The 25,590-nt window shown below is 50.1% G+C and overlaps 1 protein-coding gene across 1 annotated transcript in view; it reads left to right on the top strand.

The window, feature by feature from the left end:
• LOC144486454 (X-ray repair cross-complementing protein 5-like) overlaps window positions 1-9,097 on the top strand; it is a 52,296-nt gene extending 43,199 nt beyond the window's left edge. The window contains exons 7-10 of the mRNA XM_078204484.1: window positions 1,365-1,494; window positions 1,870-1,970; window positions 4,840-4,956; window positions 7,741-9,097. Of these exons, the coding sequence (XP_078060610.1) occupies window positions 1,365-1,494; window positions 1,870-1,970; window positions 4,840-4,956; window positions 7,741-7,943 (551 nt within the window). The 3' untranslated portion in view covers window positions 7,944-9,097. The remainder of the gene's footprint in view (window positions 1-1,364; window positions 1,495-1,869; window positions 1,971-4,839; window positions 4,957-7,740) is intronic.
• Window positions 9,098-25,590: the final 16,493 nt, after the last annotated feature.

The raw sequence follows: 25,590 nt of genomic DNA, 5'->3' as shown, positions 1-25,590 counted from the left end.
ACGCACGCACCACACGTACGCATGCACACCACACGTATGTGCACACCACACGTATGTGCGCACCGCACGTACACGCATGCACCGCACGTATGCGCGCACCGCACGTACACACACATATATACACACAGTGGAGCCTGGCTGATTGTGTGCAGCTCCAATGCAGAGAGGAACTGAAACCAGATATTTGATTTGATTTATGATTGTCATGTTTATTAGTATACAGTAAAAAGTATTGTTTCTTGCGCGCTATGCAGACAAAACATACCGTTCATAGAGAAGGAAAGGAGAGAGTGCAGAACGTAGTGTTACAGTCACAGCTCGGGGTGTAGGGAAAGATCAACGTAAGAGAAAGATAGCACCACAGCCTGGGCTTGGACTCAGATGAACTAACTTCAGATTTCTATAGTTCAGAGTTATAGCGGATACATGTTACAGTGGGTGGATGAAAATTGAAGATTACATAATAACTGCTGAGAGGAAATTGATCCAATCTATAAAGGGGAAAAGATTGCAGGGCTGGGGGAAAGAGAAGGCTCTTGAGACGCATTGGATAAGCTCTTTCAAAGAGCCAGTATAGCCATGATGGGCTGAATGGCTTCTATGCAGTGTCATTCAATGAATCATTTACCATCGCTGTAGCCCTGCATTACATTGGCAGTACAGTGATTTTAGACGTGGGTCTTCACTTGTGGTTTCCTCCCTGGGAACAGTAACCTGACGATAGGCAGAGTTTTTTAAGCGATGTTGATTGAGGGATGAATACTGGCCGAGACACCAGGGAAAACTCCCCTGCTGCTCTTCAAAACAGGGTCGTTAACATCCACCTCCGAGGGATGTGGGGACCGCAGTTTTCTGTCACGTCTGAAAAGCATTGAAGTACGCGAAGAATCCAAACACCCCACAGAGCTGCAATCACCACTCACGCACGCACCCAGGGACCTGGGTCAATTCCCAGCTTGGGTCACTGTCTGTGCGGAGTCTGCACGTTCTCCCCGTGTCTGCGTGGGTTTCCTCCGGGTGCCCCGGTTTCCTCCCACAGTCTGAAAGACGTGCTGGTTAGGGTGCGTTGGCCGTGCTAAATTCTCCCTCTGTGTACCCGAACAGGAGTGTGGTGACTCGGGGATTTTCACAGTAACTTCATTGCAGTGTTAATGTAAACCTACTTGTGACACTAATAAAATAAACTTTGAAACTTTAAACTTTAAAACTTTACTAGTCGTAGCTTTGACCTGATTTCTGCAAAAACGCGAATGTTCATCCCAGGTCATCCCATCAAACGCAACTCCTGAGTCGGGCAGAGTGGGCGTGTGAAATGCTCACCGATTCCTGGTACAAACAAAACCTTTCCGTCGTTTTCCCATCAGGATTCCACCTGATTTATTTGCCTTACGCCGACGATGTCAGGAAGATCGGCTTTACGGAGAAGCGAGTGGCCAGCGAGGATCAGATCAAGAAGATGAAATCAGTGGTGCAGAAGCTCCGGTTTAAATACAGGTCAGTCAGAGGTTCCAGCGATACTTTCTGCGCCATTAGAGGATCACTGTCTGTGCGGAGAGTCTGCACGTTCTCCCCGTGTCTGCATGGGTTTCCTCCGGGTTCCTCCCACAGTCTGAAAGGTGTGCGGGATTGGCCGTGCTAAATTGCCCCTCAGTGACCCAGATGTGTAGATTAGAGGGACTAGCGGGGTAAATACATTGGGTTACGGGGATAGGACCTGGGGTGGGATTGTTGTCGGTGCAGACTCGATGGGCTGAATGGCCTCCTCCTGCACTGTAGGATTTCTATGATTTCCCCAGTGCAGATGAACAGGAAATTTCTGCAAATTCTCCTTAAAATAAAATGGTGACCATTTCTATCCCTCTGGATTAGGCCTGAGAGCTTTGAGAATCCGGTTATTCAGCGGCATTTCCGTAATCTGGAGGCACTGGCCCTCGATTTGAAGGAACCGGAAGAAGTTGAAGATTTGACACGTGAGTATCCTGCTGTACAGCTCGTACCCACTGCCCAGCAGCAAAAGGAATTAATTTGATTTGATTTGATTTATTATTGTCACATGTATTAACATACAGTGAAAAGTATTGTTTCTTGCACACTATACAGACAAAGCATACCATTCATAGAGAAGGAAAGGAGAGAGTGCAGAATGTAGTGTTACAGTCATAGCTAGGGTGTCGAGAAAGATCAACTTAATGCGAGGTTGGTCCGTTCAAAAGTCTGACAGCAGCAGGGAAGAAGCTGTTCTTGAGTCGGTTGGTACGTGACCTCAGACTTTTTCCCGACAGAAGAAGGTGGAAGAGAGAATGTCCGAGGTGCGTGGGGTCCTTGATGATGATAAGGAATGATAGTGATTATGATAAGATAGTGATTGTAAAGACGAAAAAAGCCCAGCTTTCACACGTAGTCTGTAACAGAGCAGTATATCGGGAATATTTCCCATTGGATTCAGGGCCCCGGGGCGGGTATGAATATTGGGTAATTGTTGAATCCAGTTGTAATGCTCCCTGGGGGGCAGAGAGGGGTTGCTGGGGGCATGAAGAGGGGAGAAATATGGCAAAGTGGGGGGGGGGTTAGGGTGGGGGAGCTGGGGGATGCGGAGAGGAGAGTCAGTGTATCAGCAAATGCATACTGTGGCAATTACAGTAATTGCCTTATTAAAGACAGGCGATGGTTATTGACTCAACCTCTGAAAGAGTATAAATGGACACAGCAGGAACAGATACTGTGGGGGAATCAGAGGAGCTTGTATCTGTACTGAGCTGTATGTAGAATAAACTTGCTGAAGGAAAAAGACCAGCTGCTGTATTATTCCTCCACTGTTAATAAGAGGGAGCTCGGGGGGGTGGGGTGGGGGGGGGTGCAGAGCTCAGGGGAGGGGGGGGCAGAGCTGGGGGGAGGAGCAGATAGGGGGGAGAGAGGGGGAGCTGGGGGGAGAGGGGGAGCTGGCAGGGAAAGGGAGAGCTGGCGGGGAGGGGGAGCTGGGGGTGTTGAGCTCCAGCTGACGAAGGGGCAGCGCTCCGAAAGCGAGTGGCATTTGCTACCAAATCAACTTGTTGGACTTTAACCTGGTGTTGTTAAACTTCTTACCGTGTTGGAGAAGGGCAGCTGAGGGGAGTGGGGGCGAGAGAGAGGGGGTGCTGGGGAAGAGAGAGAGGGGGTGCTGGGGGAAGAGAGAGGGGATGCTGGGGAAGAGAGAGGGGGTGCTGGGGAAGAGAGAGGGGGTGCTGGGGAAGAGAGAGGGGGTGCTGGGGAAGAGAGAGAGAGTGGGTGCTGGGGGAAGAGAGAGGGGGTGCTGGGGAAGAGAGGGGGGGTGCTGGGGAAGAGAGAGGGGGTGCTGGGGAAGAGAGAGGGGGTGCTGGGGAAGAGAGAGGGGGTGCTGGGGAAGAGAGAGGGGGTGCTGGGGAAGAGAGAGGGGGTGCTGGGGAAGGAGAGAGAGGGAGCTGGGGGGGAGAGGGGGAGCTGCGAGGGGGGGGGAGGGAGAGGGGGAGCTGGGGGGGAGGGGGGAGAGGGGGTGCTTGGGAGGGGAGAGGGGGAGCTGGGGGGGGTGAAGAGAGGGAGCTGGGGGGGAGAAGCGGGGGAGCTGGGGGGGGAGAGAGGGGGAGCTGGGGGGGGGAGAGAGGGGGAGCTGGGGGAGGGGGGTGGGAGGGGGGGACCTAGGGTTGGAGAGGGGGAGCTGGGGGGAGGGGGGGGGTGGAGATGGGGAGTGGGGGTGGGGAGAGGGTGGAAGTATACTGTGAAAGGTCTGACACTGGGAAGTTCCGAAGAACAAAGGGACCTTGGCGTGTTTGTCCATAGATCTCTGAAGGTGGAAAGGCAGGTTAATAGGGTGGTGAAAAAGGCATATGGCACACTCGCCTTTATCAATCGAGGTATAGATCACAAAGCAGAGAGGTCATGATGGAGTTGTATAGAACTTTGGTGAGGCCACAGCTGGAGCACTGTGTGCGGTTCTGGTCGCCACATTATAGGAAGGATGTGAACGAACTGGAGGGGGTGCAGCGGAGATTCACCAGGATGCTGCCTGGGATGGAACATTTAAGTTATGAAGAGAGGTTGGATTGGCTTGCGTTGTTTTCTCTGGAGCGGAGAAGACTGAGGGGCGACTTGATTGAGGTGTTCAAGATTATGAGACAGGATGGATCGGGAGCAGCTGTTCCCCTGAGTTGAAGGGTCAGTTACGAGGGGACACAAGTTAAAAGTGAGGGGTGGGAGGTTTAGGGGGGATTTGAGGAAAAAGGTTTTTACCCAGAGGGTGGTGAGGGTCTGGAATGCGCTGCCTGGAAGGGTGGTGGAGGCGGGATGCCTCACATCCTTTAAAAAGTACCTGGATGAGCACTTGGCACGTCATAACATTCAAGGCTATGGGCCAAGTGCTGGTAAATGGGATTAGGTGGGCAGGTCAGGGCATTTCATGCATCAATGCAGATTTGATGGGCCGAAAGGCCTCTTCTGCACTGGAGGATTCTGTGATTCTGAGCTGGGGGGCAGAGAGGGGGAGCTGGGGGGCAGAGAGGGGGAGCTGGGGGGCAGAGAGGGGGAGCTGGGGGGCAGAGAGGGGGAGCTGGGGGGCAGAGAGGGGGAGCTGGGGGGCAGAGAGGGGGAGCTGGGGGGCAGAGGGGGAGCTGGGGGAGCCAGAGGGGAGACGGGGTGCTGGGGGGGAGGAGGAAAGGTAGAGAGGTGGAGAAGGGGGGTTGGAGAGGGAGAGCCGTGGCGGGGGGCGGGGCTGGAGGGAGCGTGGGGGGAGAAGCTGGGGGGGGGGGGGTGGAGAGGAAGCTGGAGAGGTGCAAATAAATGACTTTGATAGAGGAGCGTAATAGGGGAAATCGTCTTTTCCCCACACAGTGCCAAAGAATGATGTTATGGACAGGAGAATCGGACAGCTGGCAGAGGAGTTCCTGGAGCTGGTTTATCCCCCGGGCTATAACCCAGGTGCAAAGAGCCAACAGAAGAGGAAGCTCAGTGAGTACTGCGGCAAGGGGAGCAAATTAAACGTTGTGTCAGTAAATGCTCCACGTGGGATACAAGTGAGCCACACGGACACGGAAATCTCTGCTCAATTCTCTCAGAACTGAACCAGCTGGTCGCCAAAAGAAACAAAGAATTGCGTTTCTTTAGTGCCTTTCCTCAGGACATTGTAAAACACTACAGTCAGTGAAGTGTAGTGGCCGCTGTAATTTATTACAACCCTGTTAGGAACATTTATAGAGAATTAACTGACCATAATTAACTGACAGAACTACGTCACTAGATTTCAACTTTTTCAAATAAAAACAAACTTTATTGTATTTTAGAGTTAAACAAAGCACTATTAACTCAACACCGCAGTTTATCATTCCTCATGCCTGTGAACTCAGTTCAACTTTGTGCTTCCTGCCCAAGAATTCCCCTATACGTGGCAAGAATATTGAAGGTGCATTCACTTCTGTAGAAACCAGCCCGTGAGGTATGCCACAGCCCTCCAGAATTCACTTTATCGTTCCTTCCTGTTAGTTATTTCCTGAGGAAAGATTTTATGGGGATCCTGCCCATTGATTTTTGGCAAAGCAACCTTCCAACCTTTATTTAACATCACACAACTGTGGAAGTTCAGCTCCTTGTTCTGGTGGCTGGCAGGTACCCAACCTGCTCCTCAGAGTTTCCAAACAATTCTGTTGACTGCTTTCGGCCTCAAGGTTCTGGGGTGGACGACTGTAGATAATCCAGGGAACAAATAGCTGTTTTATTATACAGGACAGATGCAAGAATATCAAATTTCAAAGAGCAGCAATTAAAGATTATCAGTCGGGCTCGTAATGTGGCCCATTTACGCCTGCTAGAAATTACGTGTATTCATATGGAGGGACCTGTCCTCTACAGGCAAAAGGAACATGTCCAGGCACTGCCCTTTTTAATTAAATGGAAGCATGGGGAGGGGGGGGTCAATAGTTCCCTGGCGCACCCACCATGGCAATACCTCAACCAATCAAAATCGATATGCTGACCAATCAGCACCCTTTTTTTCGTGGAGTATAAATTGTTACTCCCTTTGAAATTTGGCATTCTTGTGTCTGTCCTGATGAGTGCAAGATGAAAAGCTTCGACAGCACGCCTCTGTTTTTGCAGCGGTATTCAAATCCAGAGGAAAAATGTGGGTTCAAATGCCCACCATGACTGTCTGAGAATTCTAAGCTAGTGTTTGTTTTTTTAAAACTTGATCAATATAAAGTAGCTCCCGGTAAAAGTGACCCCAAAACCTGTCAGATTGTCAGAAAAATCCAACGACCGAGCTCATGTCTATTATGGAAGGGGGTGGCACGGCGGCACAGTGGTTAGCACTGCTGCCTCACAGCGCCAGGGACCCGGGTTCGATTCCCGACTTGGGTCACAGTCTGTGCAGAGTTTGCACGTTTCTCCCCGTGTCTGTGTGGGTTTCCTCCGGGTGCTCCGGTTTCCTCCCACCATCCCGAAAGACATGCTGGTTAGGGTGCATTGGCCGTGCTAAATTCTCCCTCAGTGTTACCCGAACAGGCGCCAGAGTGTGGTGACTAGGGGATTTTCACAGTAACTTCATTGCAGTGTTAATGTAAGCCCACTTGTGACGAATAAATAAACTTTAAACTTGCTGTCTTTACCAGCCTGTCCTCCTGGTGATTCCAGTCCCAATGAGGCTGACAGCTGAACGTTCTCTGAATTAACTTGGCAAGTCCCACACAAAACTGCCCTATTCATGGCAACTAAAGAAGGGCAATAAATGCCAGCGATGCCCGCTCCTCCAGAATGATTATTGTTTTACTGTCCCTTATAGAACATAGAACAGTACAGCACAGAACAGGCCCTTCGGCCCACGATGTTGTGCCGAGCTTTATCTGAAACCAAGATCAAGCTATCCCACTCCCTATCATCCTGGTGTGCTCCATGTGCCTATCCAATAACCGCTTAAATGTTCCTAAAGTGTCCGACTCTACTATCACTGCAGGCAGTCCATTCCACACCCCAACCACTCTCTGAGTAAAGAACCTACCTCGGACATCCTTCCTATATCTCCCACCATGAACCCTATAGTTATGCCCCCTTGTAATAGCTCCATCCACCCGAGGAAATAGTCTTTGAACGTTCACTCTATCTATCCCCTTCATCATTTTATAAACCTCTATTAAGTCTCCCTTCAGCCTCCTCCGCTCCAGAGAGAACAGCCCGAGCTCCCTCAACCTTTCCTCATAAGACCTACCCTCCAAACCAGGCAGCATCCTGGTAAATCTCCTCTGCACTCTTTCCAGCGCTTCCACATCCTTCTTATAGTGAGGTGACCAGAACTGCACACAATATTCCAAATGTAATTCCAAATTATAAACAATCAACAGGTGTAAAGTAAATTTAAAAGTAAAGTTTATTTATTAGTGTCGCAAGTAAGACTTACATTGACACCGCAATGAAGTTACTGTGAAATTCCCCTAGTTGCCACACTCCGGCGCCTGTTCGGGTAACACTGAGGGAGAACTTAGCACGGCCAATGCACCCTAACCAGCACATCTTTCGGACTGTGGGTGGAAACCGGAGCACCCGGAGGAAACCCACGCAGACACGGGGAGAATGTGCAGACTCCGCACAGACAGTGACCCGAGCCATAATTAACTGAAGTGGAATTGCACGGTGCTGTTTCTTATTAGCCGAATATTCAAGAGTGGGGCCATTGTTTGTCTTCGGTACTTCGGAGATTTGTCACGGTGACTGTCTGAAGAATGAACTGCTGTTCTCTGTGATCAGGCGACGCAGCCGGGGGAGCCGAGAAGAAGCCAAACGTGGAGGTGTCGCTGGGGAAGGAGGAGGTCAGGCAGTACCTGCGGAGCGGGACGCTGGGCAAGCTGACCGTGCCGGTGCTCAAGGAGGTCTGTAAACAGTACGGGCTGAGGGGCAGCAAGAAGCAGGAGCTGATCGACGCCATCACTGGTCACTTCGCTGAGAACTGACCGCGGTGGAATTCAGGCCATGGCCTGGGGGGGAGGGCGGGGGGGGCTGCGGGTCGTGTACGAGCAGCGGAGACTGCCGGGTTTAGCTGGGGAAAAGACCCAACTGGCCTTCCCAACTGAATCAAAACATCACAGGAACCTTCAAACAGTGACCCCACCTCCCCCAACCCCCCCCCCCCCCCCCCCACCGCAGCGAGCAGCCAGTATCCAAATCAGCTCTGATCCAAATATAACAGAACCAGGACTTGCTCTGACTCCATGATTCCGGCCATCTGCGTAATGAGGAGAGCCCAGACTCTCCTTCCGAGGCCTCCAGGATATACAGGCCACCTCGCTGACAAGGAACTCAGAAATCTGCCCCCGGGATATTTTTGTACCTGTTGAATTTGTCACAAGTTTATTTTATACTTTGTGTTTTACAGGCCACCTGTAACCTACTCACCTCCAACAAAACCCAGTCCTGGGAAAGTCACTGCCACGTCTGAATATTATTTTCCTCCCTGTTATTTTTACCGGGGGGTTGGTGAGGAAGCCCCGGACTTGGTTATGGCAGAAAGGTACCTGTTAACAACCAGCTGGCACCGCCCAAGGGTAGTATACTGACCCTTGGCTGCGCTCTTTACACTTGTAGTTCTAGTGAGTGGAGAGAAAAATAGGCAGCACGGAGCTGCAAAGGTTAACCTAAACATGCAAGATCCATGTGCGGGCTGGGTGGATTGGCCATACTAAATAGCGCCTTAGTGTCAGGGGGATTAGCAGGGTAAATATGTGGGGTAACGGGGATAGGGCTTGGGTGGGATTGTAGTCAGTGCAGACTCGATGGGCCGAATGGCCTCTTTCTGCCCTGAAGAGATTCTATGATTTTTTTTTAACAACGGTACAAAGTAACAACGAGGTTTTGGGACCTCGCTTTGATGGGAACAGTTACCGTATCAGATCAGTAATCTCTCGCTGGAAACAGAGGCAGGCCATTCAGCCCCTCGAGCCTGTTCTGGGTGAAGGCAGTTAGGGTTGCTCTGAGGTGAAAAGTTCAAATCAAATACAAACCATCTCTTCTCGCATTTCCCTCGCACGCGAACCAACCTCCAATCCTGATTTTGGCTGTCTGTATTTTTATATAAGTGACAAGATTAAAGAGTTTACTGGGGATGATTTTTTTTGGGTACTTCCTGCCTGTTTTGTTGCCGCTCCTGTGTGTTTTTCTTCTCGAAACTCTCTGGCCGGAATTTTCCCGTTCCGCCCGGCACGGGAATCGGAGCGGGCGAGGGGCGGAACGCGAAAAGGTCCGTTGACCTCGGGTGGGATTTTACGGTTTCAGGACGAGTGAGTCTGTAAAATCCCGCCCTTTCTTATTTACTTCCTCTCTCGGACCTCAGAGTCCTGAGATTCCACATCACCATCTCCAGACCACCACCATTGCTCACTCAGTGTTTAATTGAACCAGACTCTAAACATCTTTTTGTAGCTTCCTCAGAGCTCCATCGTAGTTGCCTTGAGTTCCACAGCATCACTCTCAGAGCCCCATCGCAGCTGCTTCACAGCATCACTGCAACTCCCTCGCAGCACCACTGCAGCTCCCTCGCAGCACCCCTGCAGCTCCCTCACGGCACTGCCTGCAGCTCCCTCTCAGCACCACTGCAGCTCCCTCGCAGCACCACTGCAGCTCCCTCGCAGCACCACTGCAGCTCCCTCACAGCACCACTGCAGCTCCCCCACGGCACTGCCTGTAGCTCCCTCTCAGCATCACTGCAGTTCCCTTGCGGCACCGCCTGCAGCTCCCTCGCAGCACCACTGCAGCTCCCTCGCGGCACTGCCTGCAGCTCCCTCACAGCACCATTGCAGCTCCCACACGGCACCATTGCAGCTCCCACACGGCACCGCCTGCAGCTCCCTCGCGGCACCGCCTGCAGGTCCCTCGCGGCACCGCCTGCAGCTCCCTCGCAGCAACATTGCAGCTCCCACACGGCACCACTGCAGCTCCCTCGCAGCACCGCCTGCAGCTCCCTCGCAGCACCGCCTGCAGCTCCCTCGCAGCACCGCCTGCAGCTCCCTCACGCCACCGCCTGCAGCTCCCTCGCAGCACCATTGCAGCTCCCACACGGCACCACTGCAGCTCCCTCGCAGCACTGCCTGAAGCTCCCTCGCAGCACCGCCTGCAGCTCCCTCACGGCACCGCCTGCAGCTCCCTCACGGCACCGCCTGCAGCTCCCTCGCAGCACCATTGCAGCTCCCTCACGGCACCACCTGCAGCTCCCTCACGGCATCCCTGCCGCTCCCTCGCGGCACCACTGCAGCTCCCTCGCAGCACCACTGCAGCTCCCTCGCAGCACCTCTGCAGCTTCCTCCTTCTAGTTCCATAGTAATGATGTTCACCTCCTAGATTGAGGACAAGACATGCAGCCGCTGGTGATTATACCCGAGCAACGAGTCTGGCTCCCAGGAGGAAATCTTCCATTGATATGTTTCTAAGATAACTGTTTAAAGAAGCGGTTGTGTACGGGTCAGGACTTCATAATATCGAGAAGTTAAAATAATTCACTGTTTTGAAGTAAAATATTTGAGAATCTGTTTCTGTTTTTCTGATACGGCTATTGTTGGGAAATTGGGATTACCCAGCGGCAGCTGGATTCAGTGTCACGACAGTGAGGGGCAAACTCCGCCCAGTGTGATTCTGAAGCTCCATTATCATGAGAATCATAGAATCCCTACAGTGCAGGAGGCCATTCGGCCCATCGAGTCTGCACCGACCACAATCCCACCCAGGCCCTATCCCCATAACCCCACATATTTACCCTGCTAGTCCCCCTGACACTAAGGGGCAATTTAGCACGGCCAATCCACCTACCCCATGCATCTTTGGAGTGTGGGAGGAAACCGGAGCACCCGGAGGAAGCCCACGCAGACACGGGGAGAATGTGCAAACTCCACACAGACAATGACCCAAGCCAGGAATCGAACTCAGGTCCCTGGCGTTGCGAGGCAGCAGTGCCAACCACAGTGCCATCCTGGCATTTATCTGGCATATCTGAGGGAGGGGGTGATTCTCTCCAGGCTCAGCCAGTATTAATTTATCGCACTCTCACTTTGGGACTGGAGTCTGCTGACAGAACCCTGCTCCAGGGTTAGTGCACATTAGGCTGGCACTGCAGGGCGATACCAGGCGGATGCTGCATTGTCAATGGTGCCATTCCCCCAATGGAACATCAATTCTGACCATTGTCTGGTTTCAGGGCAGCATCGAGATCTATGATTCAAACACAGTCACCCAGTGGCACACTGGTTGGCACTGCTGCCCCACAGCGCCAGGGACCCGGGTTCAATTCCCGGCCAGGGTTACTGTGTGGAGTTTGCACATTCTCACCATGTCTGCGTGGATTTCCTCCCACAGTCCAAAGGTCTGCGGGTTAGGTGGATTGGCCATGCTAAATTGTCCCTTAGTTCAGGGGGATTGGCTAGGGTAAATACATGGGGTTACGGGGATAGGGCCTGGATGGGATTGTGGTTGACTCAATGGGCCAAATGGCCTCCTTCTGCATTGTAGGGTTTCTATGATTCATACCCACTGCTGTAAGGAACTTTGAGTGCGACAGCAGGGGACAAATTGTAGAAAAATGGAGATTTATTAAGCATCAAGGATGTTAAATAAGATGGGCAGTAATTGACACAGGTTTATGTGCCCCTGTTTTAGCTTTGGACAACAGCACACACAAAAACCTGGACTGCTTTTCATGGAGTCGTAGAATCCCTACAGTGCTGAGGGAGGCCATTCCGCCCCCGAGCTTGGACCACAGTGTTTAAACTTATACAGACGTGCTCTCTGACAACGCATAATTAATTGTCAGGCGTGATATTCTCAGTGTCCTACCCAACAGTCCGCCCTCTGCCAACTCCAAAATAAAACCGATTGGTCACTGATACATCTGTGCACAAAATAACGACCATATTCATTTTTATTTATTGATGGGATGTGGGTGTCGCTGGCTAGACTAGCGTTTATTGCCCATCCCTAGTTCCCTTGAGAAGGTGGTGGTGAGCTGCCTTCTTGAATCGCTGCAGTCCCTGTAATGTAGGTACACCTAAAGTGCTGTGAGGGAGGGAGTTTCAGGGTTTGACCCAATGACAGTTAAGGAATGGTGATAGAGTGCAAGTTTGGATGGTGTGGTTTGCAGGTGGTGATGTTCCCGGGTATCTGCTGTTATCCGAGCTGATTTTGATTTAATTTATTATTGTCACATTATTAGCATACAGTGAAAAGTATTGTTTTTTGCACGCTATACAGACAAAGCATACTGTTCATAGAGAAGGAAAGGAGAAAGTGCAGAATGTAGTGTTACAGTCATAGCTAGGGTGTAGAGAAAGATCAACTTAATGCAAGGTAGGTCCATTCAAAAGTCTGATGGCAGCAGGGAAGAAGCTGTTCTTGAGTCGGTTGGAACGTGACCTCAGACTTTTGTATCATTTTCCCGAAGGAAAAAGGTGGAAGAGAGAATGTCTGGGGTGTGTGGAGTCCTTAATTATGCTGGCTGCTTTTCCAAGGCAGCGGGAAATGTAGACGGAGTCAATGGATGGGAGGCTGGTTTGCATGATGGACTGGGCTACATTCACAACCCTTTGTAGTTTCTTGCGGTCTTGGACAGAGCAGGAGCCATACCAAGCTGTGATACAACCAGAAAGAATGCTTTCTGTGGTGCATCTGTAAAAGTTGGTGAGAGTCGTAGCTGACATGCCAAATTTCCTTAGTTTTCTGAGAAAGTACAGGCGTTGGTGGGGCTTTCTTAACTATAGTGTCGGCATGGGGGGACCAGGACAGGTTGTTGGTGATCTGGACACCTAAAAACTTGAAGCTCTCAACTCTTTCTACTTCATCCGCATTGATGTAGACAGGGGCATGTTCTCCTTTATGCTTCCTGAAGTCGATGACAATCTCCTTCGATTTGTTGACTGAGGGAGAGATTATTGTTGTCGCACCAGTTCACCAGATTCTCTATCTCATTCCTGTACTTTGTCTCGTCATTGTTTGAGATCCGACCCACTATGGTGGTTTCATCAGCAAATTTCAAAATCGAGTTGGAGGACAATTTGTCCGCACAGTCATAGGTGCATAAGGAGTATAGTAGGGGGCTGAGAACACAGTCTTGTGGGGCACCGGTGTTGAGGATGATCGTGGATGAGGTGTTATTGCCTATCCTTACTGATTGTGGGCTGTAGGAAGTTCAGGATCCAGTCACAGAGGGAGAAGCTGAGGCCCAGACCACGGAATTTGGAGATGAGTTTTGTGGGAATAATGGTGTTGGAGGCTGAGCTGTAGTCGATAAATAGGAGTCTGACACAGGTGTCCTTGTTATCTCGGTGTTTCAGGGTTGAGTGCAGGGCCAGGGAGATGGCGTCTGCTGTGGACCTGTTGCAGCGATAGGCAAACTGTAGTGGATCCAGTCAATGGAGTGTCAGTCAAGCGGCTTGCTTTGAGTCCTGAATGGTGACAGGCTTTGAGGAATCGGGAGCTGAGTTCATCGCCACAGCGACTGACCTGCTTTTGTAGATGCAGAACGTGGCTGCTCCAGTTAGGTTTCAAGTCATTAGTGACCCCCTCATGATAATAATGGAGCATTCAGCAATAGTAATATTTGAATGTCAAGGGAAGCAGCTGAGATTCTCTCTCATTGGGAATGGTCACTGGTGCTGGATGTGCAAGTGTTACTGTTAGATTTGCCTCCATGTCCCTTTTCCAGTCTTGTCCATTACTTGGTGCCCCTCAGTGACACCATCTGAAGACATGATGCCAGGCTCCACAATATGCTGATGACATCCAAGTCTACCTCATCACCCCCTCTCGTGACCCCTCCATGGTGTTATCGGACTGAACAACAAAGAACAGTACAGCAAAGGAACAGGCCCTTCTGCCCTCCAAGCCTTCGCCAATCACTTTTACCGATCTAACCAACCGCTTATATCCCTCTATTCCCCGTTTGTTAATGTGTCTATCAAGATAAGTTCAATAAAAAAAATCTGGAATTAAGAATCTACTGATGACCATGAAACTAGAGTCATAGAGGTTTACAGCATGGAAACAGGCCCTTCGGCCCAACTTGTCCATGCCGGGCCACACTTGGAATACTGTGTGCAATTCTGGTCACCCTATTATAGAAAGGATATTATTAAACTAGAAAGAGTGCAGAAAAGATTGACTAGGATGCTACCGGGACTTGATGGATTGAGTTATAAGGAGAGGCTGGATAGACTGGGACTTTTTTCTCTGGGGCGAAGGAGGCTGAGAGGTGATCTTATTAGAGGTCTATAAAATAATGAGGGGCACAGATCAGCTAGTTAGTCAATATCTTTTCCCAAAGGTAGAGGAGTCTATAACTAGAGGGCATGGGTTTAAGGTGAGAGGGGAGAGATACAAAAGGGTCCAGAGGGGCAATTTTTTCACACAGAGGGTGGAGTGTCTGGAACAAGCTGCCAGAGGTAGTAGTAGAGGCAGGTACAATTTTATCTTTTAAAAAGCATTTGGACAGTTACATAGGTACGATGGGTATAGAGGGATATGGGCCAAATGCAGGCAATTGGGATTAGCTTAGGGGTTTTTTAAAAAAAAGGGCAGCATGGACAAATTGGGCCGAAGGGTCTGTTTCCATGCTGTAAACCTCTATGACTCTAGTCCCAATTGCTTGCATTTGGCCCATATCCCTCTAGACCCATCTTACCCATGTAACTGTCTAAATGCTTTTTAAAAGACAAAATTGTACCCGCCTCCACTACTACCTCTGGCAGCTTGTTCCAGACACTCACCACCCTCTGTGAAAGAATTGCCCCTCTGGACACTTTTGTATCTCTCCCCTCTCACCTTAAACCAGTGGTTCCCAAACTTTTTTCACTGGGCCGCACTTTCGGAATAAAAATTTGCTCGCGCCACACCGGATTTTTTATTGATAAGAAATACATTTTAAAAAAACAACTCCTAGCAGTGCTTGATTCATAACATAGAACACAACTACTTTATAATATGACCATGGGACATCCAGAAAGTATAAAACAATGCTTGTTTAAACCATGTTTAAATGTTTCTTTGATTGTCCTTGAATCTTCCCACCACTCTTGCCATCCTCTCTCGCCGCACCAGTGTGGCGCGCCGCACCCTTTGGGAACCACTGCCTGAAACCTATGCCCTATAGTTTTAGACCCCCCTACCTTTGGGAAAAGATATTGACTATCTAGCTGATCTGTGCCCCTCATTATTTTATAGACCTCGATAAGATCACCCCTAAGTCACCTACGCTCCAGAGAAAAAAGTCCCAGTCTATCCAGCCTCTCCTTATAACTCGTCAATTGTTGGAAAAACCCATCTGGTTCACGAATGTCCCTTTTGGGAAGGAAATCTGTCGCCCTTACCCGGTCTGGCCTACATGTGACTCCAGAGCCGCAGCAATGTGGTTGGCTCTCAACTGCCCTCCAAAGGGCAGCTGGGGAAGGGCAATAAATGCTGGCAGCCAGTGACGCCCGGGTCCCACAAAGTAAAAAAAAAAGCACAACCTTGTGTGATTTATTTTGTTGTGATGTGTTGGTACAAAGGCCCCAAATAAGCCCCAGTGTCAGGGTTGAAAAGGGCTCCCTCCAATCCTTTATTATTGTCACAAGTAGGCTTACATTAATACTGCAATGGAGTTACTGTGAAAATCCCCTAGTCGCCACACTCCGGTGCCTGTTCGGGTACACTGAGGGAGAATTTAGCACAGCCAATGCACCCTAACCAGCATGTCTTTCGGTCTGTGGGAGGAAACCGGAGCACCCAGAGGAAACCCACACAGACACGGGGAGTATGTGCAAATGCCACACAGACAGTGGCCCAAGCCGGGAATCGAACCCGGGTCCCGGGTGCTGTGAGGTAGCAGTGCTAACCACTGTGCCACCATGCCGCCCCCAAAAATAAGCCAAATTTCAAACGTCAATCCCCTCATGGTCTGTATCATCCTGGGGAATTGCCCTGGACTAACGCCATAACCTGGTGTTCTGTCTGTGGGAGGGTGCCTGGAACTGAACTCCATGAGGTGTGGCCAGCGTTCTGTGTGAGCGCTGTCGTAATTCCGTGCCCCGGATGGCGCACTCCAAATCCATGAACTTGACCCTGACAACCGCGGATACACACCTCAGCATGGTTCAGTTACTGCTCCTGCTAAACATTAGGCTGTATGATTGACTGAAGAATTAAATCCTTTTACAGGAGTCAGTGCCTTCAAGCTGAGTCGTGCTATCGAGGCTGTCGGCGGAAACTTACGGTAATCATTTCTCTTCCCAAAACTGCACTTTGATACATTGTGAAATGACCAATTGGGTTCTGCTCCTGGTGCAGTTGCTGAATGTACCACGTGTTGTGTTGTTAAACTATAAACACGAGTGGGGTGGCTCTGGGGAGGGTGGTTAAAACTGATCTCTGTGCTGCCCATTATTCAGCCTTTACGAGGCCTCTTAAACTCCCAAGATGGTGTCAGTGACATGTGTACACTTGCAATGGGAAGAATGCAGGGCACCATATTTGTAAAGGTATTAGTATCTAGGGGCAGTGAGGTGGCACAGTGGTTAGCCCTGCCACCTCACAGTGCCAGGGACCTGGGTCCAATTCCCAGCTTGGGTCTCTATCTGTGTGGACTCTGCATGTTCTCCCCGTGACTGTGTGGGTTTCCTCCGGGTGCTCTGGTTTCCTCCCACAGTCCAAAAGATGTACTGGTTAGGGTGCATTGGCCGTGCTAAATTCTCCCTCAGTGTACCCGAACAGGCGCCGGAGTGTGGCGAAGAGGGGAATTTCACAGTAACTTCATTGCAGTGTTAATGTAAGCCTACTTGTGACACTAATAATTTTTTAAAAATCTATTGACCACTGGCAGCTTTCAGCTTTCACTGGCAGGTTGTGATGTTAATCACTTTCTTAGTGTTGATTTAATGGCAGAGTTGCCATTCTGGACCTCCAGCCGCCCCACCCGCTACCTCCCACAGCTGAAAAACTGCTTCTTGTTCAGTCTCTGGATTATTCCTTCTCTACTGAATGTATTCAAGAGGCGGCTGGATATAGCACTTGGGGTGAATGGGATTAAAGGTTATGGGGGGAAAGCAGGATTAGGCTATTGAGTTGGACAATCAGCCATGATCGTGATGAATGGCGGAGCAGGCTCGAAGGGCCGAATGGCCTCCTCCTGCTCCTATCTTCTATGTTTCTATGTTTCTATTGTTGCTGCAATTCTACAGGCTGAATTCCAACTGAGTCGTGATGACTCGGAAGCCCTTTAAAAATGGCGGGCAGGTCCCGATTCCAGGATTCCTGACCGTTCCTGGGCCTGTTTGATTCCCGGGAGTGCCTTTGCAGTCCTGTCGAAAGCCGGTGTCCGGCACTCCCACCCTGGCCAACTCCATTGCAGGGATAGTCATGTCCTCTGCAATTTTCACAGAGTCAGGCCAGGGTTTAACGAGCTGTGGCTCAAAGTGTCTGAGAGGAGTCACAAATCCCAGTGTGTATGAGGGACCTTTGAAAAAGTGAATTTCCAGGGTCCTCTTCATGCCTCTCCCCCCCACCCCCCATGCCACTGTAAGACTCCTGGCATTAAACGCGACTGGGAGACTGAGCAGAGACCATGCAGAGCAGGCTTCCCACTGAATGTCTCCTTCAGCATTCAGACATTGGGTAGATGCAACATGTATTGCAGTAGCAGCTGAGATGTCCGCAGTCAGATGCGACATCACGGTTGCTGAAGGTAGCTATGTATTTTGTGTTGCCGTCACGCTCTGCACAAAACCATGTGCCACGTTGGTGCCAGACTCCTCCATGCTCTTTAGCAGACATTCCCCTGTTCCAAGCATTTGGATGTTTACACCCACCAGCCTTCTTCTGAAGCCTGGCCCAGTGAAGACCTCACCTGAGTCCTCAGCAGCAGATCTGATGTCCTCCAGCAAACTGGCATCTATGCTACCCTTGCCCCCTGCCATAGTCCCTGAGCAATAATGCCCAGTGTCTCATCATGTGCAGGTCCGTCTCTGTCCAGATTACCCTGATGGGGCAGTACAGCGGTCAGCACTGCTGCCTCACAGCGCCAGGGACCCGGGTTCGATTCCCAGCTTGGGTCACTGTCTGTGCGTAGTCTGCACGTTCTCCCCGTGTCTGCGTGGGTTTCCTCCCACAGTCCGAAAGACGTGCTGGTTAGGTGCATTGGCCATGCTAAATTCTCCCTCAGTGTACCTGAACAGGTGCTGGAGTATGGCGACTCAGGGATTTTCACAGTAACTTCATTGCAGTGTTAATGTAAGCCTACTTGTGACAAATAAGTAATAATAATCTGGTGGCTGCAAGTGTGTAACCGAGTAGTGCAGCACAGGAATAGGCCCTTCGACACACCAATCCTGTGCTGACAGGTCAAAGAGATGACTGAAAAGGGTGTTATAAAGGTGACAGGATCATTAATGTCCTTTGAGTGTTCCTCAGGGTATAAAAGAGAGGGAGGAGACATGAAGAGATTAAGGAATTGGGGCGGCACGGTAGCACAGTGGTTAGCCACTCCTGCCTCACAGCGCCAGGGACCCGGGTTCGATTCCTGGCTTGGGTCACTGTCTGTGTGGAGTCCGCACGTTCTCCCCATGTCTGCGTGGGTTTCCTCCGGGCGCTCCGGTTTCCTCCCACAGTCCAAAGATGTGTGAGTTTGGTTGATTGGCCTTGGTAAATTGACCCTCACGTCAGGGGGATTAGCAGGGTAAATATGTGGGGTTATGGGAATAAGGTGTGGGTGAGATTGTGGTCGGTGCAGACTCAATGGGCCGAGAGGCCTCCATCTGCACTGTAGGGATTCTATGATTCCATGGTGATTCTATGAATTCAGTGAGAAGTCAGCACAATATTATGCAGCTCACATATTCTGATTTAATGAGTATCATTGGCAGGTCACGCACTGTGTCATCTGTGGCTCAGTGGGTAGCACTCTCACCTCTGAGTCAGGAGGATGAGGGTTCAAATCCCACTTGGGGATCTGTGCACAAAGTGCAGGATCACACAGCGGGACACTGCGGAGATGCTGTCAGAGGTGCTGCACAAGCTTTGGTTCAAAATGTTAACCTGAGGCCCCATCTGTCTGCTGGGCTGGATGTGAAATATCCCATGGCATTATTGTGAAGAGCAGTGAGAGAGCTCTCTCCAGTATATCTATACTACAGTCGGCACCGCAAAATCTGGTCATTATCATATTGCTGGGAGCTTGCTGTGCGCAAATTGGGTGTTTTTCACTAAACTACAAATTGACTATTGTTCGGGTCCCGGGTCAGAACCCCAAGGTATATTCTGAAACGAGACGAGACCCCAACAATTTTCTATTTTGATATAAATGTGAGAACAAATAACATTACAGCACAAGAACAGGCCCTTCGGCCCACTAAGCCTGCGCCGATATGCGGTTTCTATTCCCCTGTTTGCCCTCCGGTCATGTGTCTATCAAGATACACCTTGAATGTTGCTAATGTGCCTGCTTCCATCACCTCCACAGGCAGCGAGTTCCAGGCACCCACTACTCTCTGCGTGAAAAACTTCCTCCACACATCTCCCTTAAACTTTCCCCCTCTCACCTTGAACCTGTGCCCCCTTGTAGTCGACCCTTCTACCCTGGGAACAAGCCTCTGACTATCCACCCTATCTGTGCCTCTCATAATTTTGTAGAACTCTATTGGGTCACCCCTCAGCCTCCGTCTTTCCAGAGAAAATAATCCGAGTTGATCCAACCTTTCCTCATACCTAAAACCCTCGAGACCAGGCAACATCCTGGTGAACCTTCTGTGCACCCTCTCCAAAGCATCCACGTCCTTCTGGTAGTGTGGCGACCAGAACTGCACACAATATTCCAAATACGGTCTAACTAGAGTTTTAAGAGCTGTAACATAACTTGCCAACTTTTATACTTGATGCCCTGGCCGATGGCTGTACGCCTTCTTGACCTTAAAGGAAAGGATATTTCTTTTCAGGAGTACAGTTTTGTGAATTGTTGTGGGAAGGTTTGTCGAAAGCAGGAATCACTGCAGCTGGAGTAGGGTAAAGTAAAAGTAAAGTTAGTTTATTAGTCACAAGTAAGGCTTACATTAACACTGCAATGAAGTTACTGTGAAACTCCCCCTAGTTGCCACACTCCTAACCAGCACATCTTTCGGAATGTGCAGGAGTTCAGGAATGGGAATTTGGGAATCTCTCCTCCGTTGGCGATGGTGGTGTGACAGGAATCTTCCTCATGCAGTTAGTGAGTAGGATCTGGAACTCACTGCCCGAGAGTGTGGTGGAGACAGGAGCAGCCGAAGCTTTCGGAAGTGAATTCGATCATAGTCTAAAATGAAACATTTCACAGAGCTACAGGGACATGGGGGTGGGGGTGGGGAGTGGCACTCTGTAAATTGCTCCTTCAGAGAGCCAGGGTGATAGGGTGAATAACCTCACTCTGTGCTGTCACCATTCTATCAGTGACCCTTGCCCTCCAGCTGTGTGTTCACTGAGCAGTGGCCGTCCCTCCTCGGAGTCAGAGGTTTGTGGGTTCAAGTCCCGCTCCAGAAACTCTGTCCTTTCTCTTGTCACACTGTTGGATTTGATGAGAGCCAGGGTTCGAGAGTTCAATGCGCCTGTCTCTCCTGTTACTGGTTCTCAGTTAGAGAGTGTGGGCGAATGCTGTGAATGAGCTGTGCTCCTAGCCTGCTCCTGATTGTCCAATCTGGGCTGCCGTGGGCCAAGCCCAACCCTGGGAGCCAAGTCTCAGGTAGCTATGGAAATGCAGTGTTCTCACTGTGAGATTAATATGAAGCATTCATATTATGAAGCATTCATGAAGCATTTTTCGAAAATGTGATTAAACACATTGACGAAGGGAAAGCGGTAGATGTGGTTTATATGGATTTTAGCAAGGCGTTCGATAAGGTCCCCCATGCAAGGCTTCTAGAAAAAGTGAGAGGGCATGGGATCCAAGGGGCTGCTGCCCTGTGGATCCAGAACTGGCTTGCCCAAAGGTCTTGCACCTCTGCAAGACGTGCCAGATCATCGACACAGATGCCATCATCTCACGTGAGAACACCATCTACCAGGTACACGGTACCTACTCTTGCAACTCGGCCAACGTTGTCCACCTGATACGCTGCAGGAAAGGATGTCCCAAGGCATGGTACATTGGGGAAACCATGCAGACGCTATGGCAACGGATGAATGAACACCGCTCGACAATCACCAGGCAAGACTGTTCTCTTCCTGTGGGGGAGCACTTCAGCGGTCACGGGCATTCAGCCTCTGATCTTTGGGTAAACGTTCTCCAAGGCGGCCTTCACGACACACGACAGCGCAGAGTCGCTGAACAGAAACTGATAGCCAAGTTCCGCACACATGAGGACGGCCTAAACCGGGATGTTGGGTTTATGTCACACTATCAGTAACCCCCACAGCTTGCCTCCTGGACTTGCTGGCTGTCCTGTCTGGAGACAATACACATCTCTTTAACCTGTGCTTAATGCTCCCTCCACTCACATTGTCTGTATCTTTAAGACCTGGTTGATTGTAGAGATTTGCATTCTAATCAGTATTCTGTAACTTGATTTTGCGTCTCTGTGCCCTGTTTGAGAGCAGATTTCCACTCCATCTGACGAAGGAGCAGCGCTCCGAAAGCTAATGGTATTTGCTACCAAATAAACCTGTTGGACTTTAACCTGGTGTTGTTAAAACTCTTACTGTGATTGCCCAAAGTAAGAAGTTTAACAACACCAGGTTAAAGTCCAACAGGTTTATTTGGTAGCAAAAGCCACACAAGCTTTCGAGGCTCTGAGCCCCTTCTTCAGGTGAGTGGGAATTCTGTTCACAAACAGAACTTATAAGACACAGACTCAATTTACATGAATAATGGTTGGAATGCGAATACTTACAACTAATCCAGTCTTTAAGAAACAAAACAATGGGAGTGGAGAGAGCATCAAGACAGGCTAAAAAGATGTGTATTGTCTCCAGACAAGACAGCCAGTGAAACTCATTCCAACCATTATTCATGTAAATTGAGTCTGTGTCTTATAAGTTCTGTTTGTGAACAGAATTCCCACTCACCTGAAGAAGGGGCTCAGAGCCTCGAAAGCTTGTGTGGCTTTTGCTACCAAATAAACCTGTTGGACTTTAACCTGGTGTTGTTAAACTTCTTACTGTGTTTACCCCAGTCCAACGCCGGCATCTCCACATCATTGCCCAAAGTAGGCAGAGAGTGTGTATAGATGGGTCTTTTTCTAAATGGAGGTCGGTCACCAGTGGTGTGCCCCAGGGATCTGCTCTGGGACCCTTGCTGTTTGTCATTTTCATAAATGACCTGGATGAGGAAGTGGAAGGATGGGTTGGTAAGTTTGCCGACGACACGAAGGTTGGTGGGGTTGTGGATAGTCTGGAGGGATGTCAGAAGTTACAGAGAGACATTGATAGGATGCAAGACCGGGCGGAGAAGTGGCAGATGGACTTCAACCCAGATAAATGCGTAGTGGTCCATTTTGGCAGGTCAAATGAGATGAAAGAGTACAATATAAAGGGAAAGACTCTTAGTACTGTAGAGGATCAGAAGGACCTTGGGGTCCGGGTCCATAGGACTCTAAAATCGGTCCTGCAGGTGGAGGAGGTGGTTAAGAAGGCGTATGGTGTGCTGGCCTTTATCAATCGAGGGATTGAGTTTAGGAGTCCGGGGATAATGATGCAGCTATATAAGACCCTCGTCAGACCCCACTTGGAGTACTGTGCTCAGTTCTCGTCGCCTCATTACAGGAAGGATGTGGAAAAGATTGAAAGGGTGCAGAGGAGATTTACAAGGATGTTGCCTGGATTGAGTGGCATGCCTTATGAGGATAGGCTGAGGGAGCTCGGTCTTTTCTCCTTGGAGAGACGTAGGATGAGAGGAGACCTAATAGAGGTATATAAGATGTTGAGAGGCATAGATCAGGTGGACTCTCAGAGGCTTGTTCCCAGGGTGGAAATGGCTGCTACGAGAGGACACAGGTTTAAGGTGCTGGGGGGTAGGTACAGGGGAAATGTTAGGGGAAAGTTTTTCACACAGAGGGTGGTGGGCGAGTGGAATCGGTTGCCGTCAGTGGTGGTGGAGGCAAACTCAATAGGGTCTTTTAAGAGACTCCTGGATGAGTATATGGGACTGAATAGGATGGAGGGTTATAGGTAGGCCTAGAAGGTAGGGATATGTTCGGCACAACTTGTGGGGCCGAAGGGCCTGTTTTGTGCTGTAGTTTTTCTATGTTTCCATGTTTCATTCAGGTAAAGGTTAATGGCTGCACTCTGGACTTTGGCCAGCTAAGTTCAAATCCCAGTCCACAGTTAAAGTTAAAGTTTATTTATCAGTGTCACAAGTCAGGCTTACATTAACACTGCAATGAAGTTACTGTAGAAATCCCTGAGTCACCACACTCCGGCACCTGTTCGGGTACACTGAGGAAGAATTTAGCACGGCCAATGCACCTAACCAGCATGTCCTTCGGACTGTGGGAGGAAACTGGAACACCCGGAGGAAACCCACGCAGACACGGGGAGAATGTGCAAACTCCACACAGACAGTGACCCAAGCCGGGAATCAAACCCAGGTCCCTGGCGCTGTGAGGCAGCAGTGCTAACCACTGTGCCACCGTGTTACCCCGAACACAAAGATGCAGTGCTGAGGGAGTGCTGCGCTGTCACAGATGCCATCTTCTGGATGAGATGTTAGACCAAGCCCCATTCGGCCATACCAAATGGATGGAAAATGCCATGGCTGCTTCCTGAAGGGCAGCATTTACCGCCCCCCCCCCTCCCCCACCCGCCCCCCCAACCAACTCTGTTCATTTATCACACTGAGGTTTGTGAGAATTTGCTCTGCACAGATTGGCCGCTGCGTTTCCTGCAGCAACCGTAGCGACTACACTTCAAAATTACCTCCAAGCGCTTTGGGACGTCCTGATGCTGTGAAAGGTGCTATATAAATGTAACTTCTTCCTTCTTTGGACAGATTCTGTTCCTTTGCATCGAGAATGGTGTGGAGGGCGGCGGGGGCGGGGAGCGGGGGGGTGGGGGGGGGCGGTGGGGGGCATGGGAAACCATTGGCTAATGTGAGGGCTGGAGGCTGAAGGGGGTGGGGTCAGAAAGAGGAGAAAAGATCCCCAGGAGGAATGAGGACAAAGCAGCAGATAGATGTCCCACTTGTCTGAGGTGGTGACCATCCAGGCTGTGAAACCCCAACTGAGGGAAGCACATTTCCGAAACACGACATAGAACGGGGAGAGAGAAACCGGCCAACGGCCAACCGAGTCTTTGGAAGGAACCAGGTGGGAATAAATCGAATCCAGTTCGTTGTGAGAGTCCTCAGGTTGTTAACAGGTATCACCAGCCTCTCACCAGAGGTAAGCCAGGAGAGTCAGAGAAGGATTACAAAGAACAAAGAAAATTACAGCACAGGAACAGACCCTTTGGCCCTCCAAGCCTGCACTGACCATGCTGCCCAACTGAACTAAAAACCCCTACCCTTCCGGGGACCATATCCCTCTATTCCCATCTTAGTCATGTATTTGTCAAGACGCCCCCCAAAAATCACTATCGTATCCGCTTCCACCTACCTATCCCGGCAGCGAGTTCCAGGCACCAACACCCTCAGTGTAAACACTTGCCTCGTACATCTCCTTTAAACCTTGCCCCTCGCACCTTAAACCTATGCTCCCTAGTAATTGACTCTTCCACCCTGGAAAAAGCTTCTGACTATCCACTCTGTCCATGCCTCTCATAATCTTGTAGACTTCTATCAGGTCTCCCCTCAACCTCCATCGTTCCAGTGAGAACAAACCAAGTTTCTCCAACCTCTCCTCATAGCTAATGAAAAATTAATGAAAAATGGCAGATGGATTTTAACCCTGATAAGTGTGAGGTGATTCATTTTGGTAGGACAAATTTGAATGCGGATTACAGGGTCAACGGCAGGGTTCTGAGGAATATGGAGGAACAGAGAGATCTTGGGGTTCATATCCACAGATCTCTGAAGGTTGCCACTCAAGTGGATAGAGCCGTGAAGAAGGCCTATAGTGTGTTTGCGTTTATTAACAGGGGGTTTGAGTTTAAGAGCCGTGGGGTTATGCTGCAACTGTACAGGACCTTGGTGAGACCACATTTGGAATAGTGTGTGCAGTTCTGGTCACCTCACTATAAGAAGGATGTGGAAGAGAGTGCAGAGGAGATTTACCAGGATGCTGCCTGGTTTGGAGGGTAGGTCTTATGAGGAAAGGTTGAGGGAGCTCGGGCGAAGGAGGATGAGAGGCAACTTAATAGAGGTTTATAAGATGATAAGGGGGATAGATAGAGTGGACGTTCAGAGTCTATTTCCTCGGGTGAATGTAGCTGTTACTAGGGGGCATAACTATAAGGTTCATGGTGGGAGATATAGGAGGGATGTCCGAGGTAGGTTCTTTACTCAGAGAGTGGTTGGGGTGTGGAATGGACTGCCTGCTGTGATAGTGGAGTCGGACACTTTCGGAACTTTCAAGTGGTTATTGGATAGGCACATGGAGCAAACCAGAATGATAGGGAGTGGGATAGCTTGATCTTGGTTTCGGACAAAGCTCGGCACAACATCAAGGGCCGAAGGGCCTGTACTGTGCTATGTTC

This window comes from Mustelus asterias, unplaced genomic scaffold (assembly GCF_964213995.1).
Source record: "Mustelus asterias unplaced genomic scaffold, sMusAst1.hap1.1 HAP1_SCAFFOLD_346, whole genome shotgun sequence".
NCBI classification, from domain to species: domain Eukaryota; kingdom Metazoa; phylum Chordata; class Chondrichthyes; order Carcharhiniformes; family Triakidae; genus Mustelus; species Mustelus asterias.
The sequence above is the reverse complement of the archived record's forward strand: the minus strand, read 5'-3'. Positions and strand labels throughout refer to the sequence as shown.